The sequence below is a fragment of the Pipistrellus kuhlii genome, unplaced genomic scaffold (genome assembly GCF_014108245.1).
Source record: "Pipistrellus kuhlii isolate mPipKuh1 unplaced genomic scaffold, mPipKuh1.p scaffold_m20_p_64, whole genome shotgun sequence".
In the NCBI taxonomy this organism is placed as follows: Eukaryota; Metazoa; Chordata; class Mammalia; order Chiroptera; family Vespertilionidae; genus Pipistrellus; species Pipistrellus kuhlii.
In genome coordinates, this window is record NW_023425567.1 from 184,001 (window position 1) to 190,000 (window position 6,000).

At 71.4% G+C, this 6,000-nt stretch overlaps 1 protein-coding gene across 1 annotated transcript in view; it reads right to left on the reverse strand.

The window, feature by feature from the left end:
- The window catches only part of GRAMD4 (GRAM domain containing 4), a 51,836-nt gene extending 48,182 nt beyond the window's left edge, over positions 1 to 3,654 (reverse strand). The window contains exon 1 of the mRNA XM_045575096.1: positions 3,459 to 3,654. Coding sequence (XP_045431052.1) covers positions 3,459 to 3,487 — 29 coding nt within the window. The 5' untranslated portion in view covers positions 3,488 to 3,654. The remainder of the gene's footprint in view (positions 1 to 3,458) is intronic.
- Positions 3,655 to 6,000: the final 2,346 nt, after the last annotated feature.

The window sequence follows — 6,000 nt, forward strand, 5'->3', positions numbered from 1 at the left end:
CTCACAGGTCGATGCTCAGCCCCGAGCCAGGCCTGGTGTGTGTTGAAGCGGAGACACTTCTTGTTGTGACTTTGGACTCACTTAGACCTCTTTCCCGAACCCCCGAGACTGAACTCAGCCGGGGATTCCTGGGAGGGACCCAGCCTTCGGAGCCAAACCACCACGTCCCAGGCCCGGCTCTGCCTCACCCAGCCGCGCCCCGCAGGCCGCCCGGCTCCTGCCCCAGGCCCTCCAGGGTGGGACGGGTGAGGTGTGCCAGGGCCAGAGGACAGTGGGGACCGCGGGACGGTGTCTGGGACCGCTCCTGGTTTTCTCACGAGGCCAGCACCCCCTGCCTCCGCTGGCACCCCAGGACTGTAATCACAGGGCTAAGCAGTCCCATCCTGGTTTTAACTCACATGCCACCAACAGCCCTCAGGTGGCGCTGCCATCGGGGCAAGTTACGGCCCCGTCTCCGCCCAGCCCAGGCGCACCGGCCACGGCCACGGCCACGCGCAGACTCCAAAGTCTGATTAGGGAACCTCGCTCCCCTGCCCACTCCCTGCCCCGTCTGCAGGAGCCGCGGTCAGAGCGGCCAGCCTGGGGGCCTGCCTGGACATTCTCAAGTTCACCAGCTCCCCGCAGGGACCAGGCTGCCCACACCGGGCGTGGGTGGGGCCCCAGCCACTCAGTCCACCTTCAGGGACCCGGCCTCCGCCCAGGCCCGCAGGCCGGACTGCGAGGCCTTGAACTCAGCTCCTCTGCAAGGCTGTTCCCTGGACTCTGCCCAGGACACAGACCCCAGGAGAGGTCCCAGGGCCGTGCCACCGCCAGGCCTGCACCCACAGCACCCAGGCCCAGCCGGCCCTCAGCAGCCCCAACGCAGAGGCCTTCCGAGCGCCACCTGAGGCCACATTCGCCCGGCGGCTTCCGAAGGCACCGTGGCCCGGCCAGCTGGCAGAGCAGCTTCCGGGCAAGGACCTCTGTCATCCCGACCCCTCAGTCCTCAGGCCACGGCTTTCTCCCCTACGCGCTCTCTCTTCCCCCACGGGCTCTGCCACCCCAGCCCAGCAGCCCAGCGGGGGCGGGGGGCGCGGGCACGGCGGCTCCTGACACAGTGGCCAGAGGCCTCCGCACTGGACAGAGGGGGCAGCCTGGGCCCCGCCTTGAGGGAAGGAGCGGACACTGAGCGGGGGCGCCTGGGCCTGGCCGCCACCAGCGTCTTCCTGCCCCCCGCCCCCCGCACTGATGGGCACGCCAGCACCGCACAGGTCCCACAGGAGCCGCCTCCTGACAGACAGCCCAGCACCAGGATGGGGGCAAGGTCACAGCAGGGGACTGGCCTAGCTCCCCAAGGATGGCAGCTGCCCCTCCCCAGCCCTTCCCCCTGCAAACAGAGCTGCTGGAGCCAGCCCCAGGAGGAACCCCTCCCTCGGAGCTCGGTGGGTGGGCGTCCGCAGGGAACTCCGGGGGGGGGGGGGGCTGGGAGGGGTGCCCGTGGCACAGCCACAACGGGGTCGCACCCCGGAAACGCCCGGGAGTTCCTCCTTTCTCCGATGACAGGGCCCATCCAAGCGCCTCTGGGTCCCAGCCGCCAGTCTCGCTCAGATGCTCCGTCACAAAATTCTGTCCGCAGCCCCCCAGCACCCCCACACTGGCATGGGATCTAATCCACTCTCGGCGCCCCTCCTCCCGTCCCCACTTCCCTTTCCTCCCCTCCCCTCCGGCCTCCCCTCCCCCATCCTATCACACACACAAGCCTGATTCGGGAGCCCTCCCACCTCCTCCTGGCCACCGGCTGGTGAACTGAGGTCCAGGGAGGGGGAGGAGTGGGGGGTCACAGGAGCGGCCCCACAGAGCGGCCCCGATTCATCTCCTGACACCCACCTCGGGGCCAGCAGGGGCCTGGCAGGCGGCAGTGGGGAGACACACCCGCCCGAGCCGAGCTGTGAGACCACCACTGCGGGCCGAGCGACCACAGCCAGAGCCCCCTTTTCCCGCGTGTGAGCAGGCAGACGAAGCCCTGCCCGGCCCCAGGCTCCCCGCCGGGGCAGCTAGGAGGAAAGATGGCAGAGAAGGGGCGGCACCCAGCTAGGGGTCCTGGGCACCCCTACCTCCCAGGCTCCAGGTCCAAGCGGCAACCCCCACCATGAGTCCATCACTGTCCACACTGGAGGGGCGGGGGGGGGGGCAGGGGGGGCGGGTGCGAGGCCCTGGCCCCCGCTCACACCTGCTGCGGGAGGATCGGCGTCCTAGGCAGGGAGCCCTCAGCCGGGCCAGGCAAAGGGTGTCAGGGGGGCTGCGGCAGGAAGGGGGCAGGCTTACGGAGCCCCCCCCCCGAGGGGTCCCGCCATCCCCCGGGGGGGCGGGAGCAGGGGCATAACTGGACACTCACCTGCGGCTGCGAGGCCCCCAACGGGCCTGGGACACAGGAGCAGAGCCGGGAGAGAATGGCTCCGGGGCAAAGGGCACTGCCTGCCTGGCCAGGGTGTCTGACCTCTGCCCGGGGTGTGCCCGGTCCGAGGGAGCCGGCATTGCCTAATCTCATCCTCTCTTCAGCACGCTTCCCGTTGGCGGGGGGAAACTGAGGCTCGGGAGATCCAATGCCTTCGTGCCCAAGGTCAGAGCAGGTGCGCGATGGAGGCAGGCTCCAGGTCCCAGCCCCGCCGCCCTGGCCCTGCCCCGCCAGGCCGGGTGGGACCACAGCTCAGCTTCTGGGTGCGGAAGAGGCTCAGACCCTGGGGTTCCGCTCCAGCCCGCAGGAGGAAGGCCGGAGGGAACCCCATGCTGCAAAAGGTGTCCCCGAATGCCAACGCCCTCGCCTCTGGAACTGCAGGGCCGCTGGCGGGTCCGGCTGCCAGAGGGTCCCCACAGGCCGCTAGCCCCGGGTGCTGCTCCCCCCAGAGCCCGCAGGGCAGGCGCCGGCCCCCTCCCGCCCTGATGGGGTGCGGGCCCAGGACGGGGCGGCCCCACCACACCCTCCCCGCTCCGGCACCGGCCTGGGCCCAGCGGAGCCGCTGACCAAACAGCCCGAACAAAGGGCGGGAGGGGCAGGAGGAGGGGGCGGGAGGGGGCGAAGGCCCCGAACTTTCGGCGGGGGTCGCCTCAGAGGTCGCGGGGCCGGGGGCTCCCTCCTCTGCTCCTGCGCCCCCCGAGGGCGGAGAGGGTCCGGGGACGGCATTCGCCGCGCCCACGCCCCCGCCGGCCTCGGAGACTCTGGGCCCCGAGCGCCACGCCAGCCGGTCCCGCGCCCGCAACGCCTTCGCCCCGCGGCGGCCCGGGGAGCGCGGGCCGGGCGCCGGGTGCGGGCCGGGGGCGCGCGTGCGGGCGGCGCCGCGCAGGGCCCTGCCGCTCCGAGGCCCGCGGCTCCGGGCGCGCGGAGAACGTGGCCGAGCGCGTCGGGTCGCGGCCCCGCCGGCCCGCGCCGGGAGCGTGTCCGTGGGTCCGTCCGCGTCCGTGCGGGCGGCCGCGCCACTTACCCGGAGCGGAGGTCGGGGCCAACTCTCATCCACCTGCCGTCGCGGCGACCTCCCCGCCGGCCGCGCGGCCGCGCTGCACCTGCCGCCCGCCCAGGAGCCCCGCGGCGCCGGGGAGCGCGGAGGAGGCGGCCCCGCGGTCCCGGCCACGAGCGCGGAGGCGGCGGCGGCAGCGGCGCCAGGTCGCGCGCTCGCGTCCCGCTGCGCCGAGTCTGCGCGCCCCCGGCCCGGCCTGCGCAGGCGCAGCCCCGCCCCGCGCCGGGAAGCCCCGCCCCCTCCGTGCCTTAAAGCGGCCGCCCCACCCCGCGCAACCGCAGCCCCGCCATCGAAGCCCCGCCCCCTCCGCGCCGCCACCTGCCCGAGCGCGCACCGCCCGGCTCCGCCCCCTCCGCGCCTTAAAGGGGCCGCGCCGCCACGCGCGCCCCCGCACCCGCTCCTCCAGCTGAGGACCACGGGAGCGCGCCTGCCCTAGCGGGTCCGTGCGCGCACGCGGGAGGCCGGTCACGCGGGACAGCCTTTGTTTGGGTGGCCCACGTGCGTCCGGGCCGGTCGCACCCACGTGCACGCGCGGCGGCCCCAGCCTGCCCGCCCGCCCTTCGCGGTCTCCGCCCGGCGATCCCGGCGGAGCGTGGGCTCGGGCACGGCCACGCACGGGCACTCTCGCGGCGGGGCTGTCACCAGGCCCGGGCCCGCCCCCTGGACTTCGTCAGGGCCCGGTCTGCGTGGCGGATCAGGAATGAGCTCAGCGCTCGCCGGTGGGGTCCGTTATCTCAGGGAATGCACAGAGAGAGCCCTGCCCGGGCTGCTGTCCCCCGCGCCCCCTCCGCACCCCTGGGGGCCAGGGCGGGTCCCTCAAACCGCCGGGGAGCCCTGCTCCGACTGCGCCCAGAGCAAGATCTGGGGGGGTGGTGCCTGCTGGTCCCCAAGCCCCGCTCACCCTCTGCCTGCAGGTGGGCAGGGTTCCCACAGAACCGCCTCGCCCACCCGTCCTCCGGGGCAGCAGGTGGGCCCTGCACCGTCCTCCCCCGCCCACCTGCCCAGCCTCTCTGGCTGCAGGCCCCGTCGGCTGCCCTCCTTCTGCGGGGCCACCCCGGGCACCCCGGACCTGCGCCTGCCTCAGGCGTCGCTGGGCCCTGAGCCGCTGCTCTCCAGCTCCCGGGCCCGCCCAGCACGCCCCCCTCCTCCTCCCCCTCCTCTTCCTCCTCAGGGCTGTGCTCAGGGGCTGCCTTCCCTGGAGGTCCACCCTGACATCCCCTTAAACCTGCTGCGCCCGCCCCCATCCCCGCCCCCTCTCCTCCCGGGCCTTCTCCCCCTTTCTGCTGAATGCCCTGTGGTAGGTGGAGTCAGGTGCCCGGATGCCATGCCCAGCTCACCAGACCCTGTGACTGTGCCACCTGACCTGACTGCAGATGGGACCGGCAGATGGGCGTATGTGAAGGATCTAGAGACGAGGGGTTACCCCGGGTCCCCAGGGGATCCAGCGCCCCTGTCCTTGTCTCGATCCCCGTGGGGTTACAGGGGGGAGGCGGGAGGGTCCGTTTGAGGAGATGCTCTGTGGAACTGGAGCTCAGGGAGAGCCGGAGCTGGAGCCGAAGACGCCCCCTGCTGGCCGGGAGGGGGAGGGGGCAGCCAGGAATGCCGCCGCCTCCAGAAGCTGGAAGAGATGGGAAATGGGTGCCCCTGTGCCCCCGAGGGTGCCCAGAGGCACTAGCCCTGCGGGCCCCACGTCAGGACGTCTGACCTCGGAGCTGGAGGAGGAGAAACGTGTGTTATTCCACGCCACGAAGCGTGCGGCAATAGGTGATGGCGGCAGCAGGAATGTCCACACCCCTCCTTAACGCCCCATGTGCTCCGTGCGTTTTCTGAATCCCTACAGGCACGTCGGCTCCTCGGGCAGGATGCGTCCTGCTTCCATCCTGCGGCTCCTCAGCACCTGGCACGGGTCAGCCGGCTGCGTCTGGACAGGTCCGATGTCTGTCTGCAGCCTCAGGGCCTCTGCACAGGGTGGGCCCTGCCCGGAGTGCTCTCGCCCCCTCTGGCTGCAGCTGGGCACCTCTGACCAGCCAGCCGGGCTTGGGGCTCCGCTCCTCCCATCCCAGCACCAGTTTCAGCTTCTTCTTCTTTTTAATATATTTTTACTGATTTCTAAGAGGAAGGGAGAGAAAGAAACATCAATGATGAGAGAGGATAATCCTGCCTCCTGCATGCCCCCCCATAAGAAACCAAGCCCACAACCCAGGCATATGCGCTGACTGAGCTAGAACCCGGGACCCTTCAGTCCACAGGCCAACACTCTATCCACTGAGCCACACCAGCCAGTCCATCTCACCACTTTCTGCTGTTTTCAGGCACACCTCTTCCAGGAAGCCTGCCCAGACTGCCCCTTTCCTCTGAGCTCCCTCGGGCCATTCTGTCCACCCTGGGCTGTTTCAGAGGAGCCAGCCTGCCCCCAGGCCTCCCCAGCCAATGGGGCGTCCCCGTTCAGCAGGGCCCTGAGCCACAGCCTCTCTTTGTTCCTCCTCTTGTCACTCCCCACTCCCCCCAG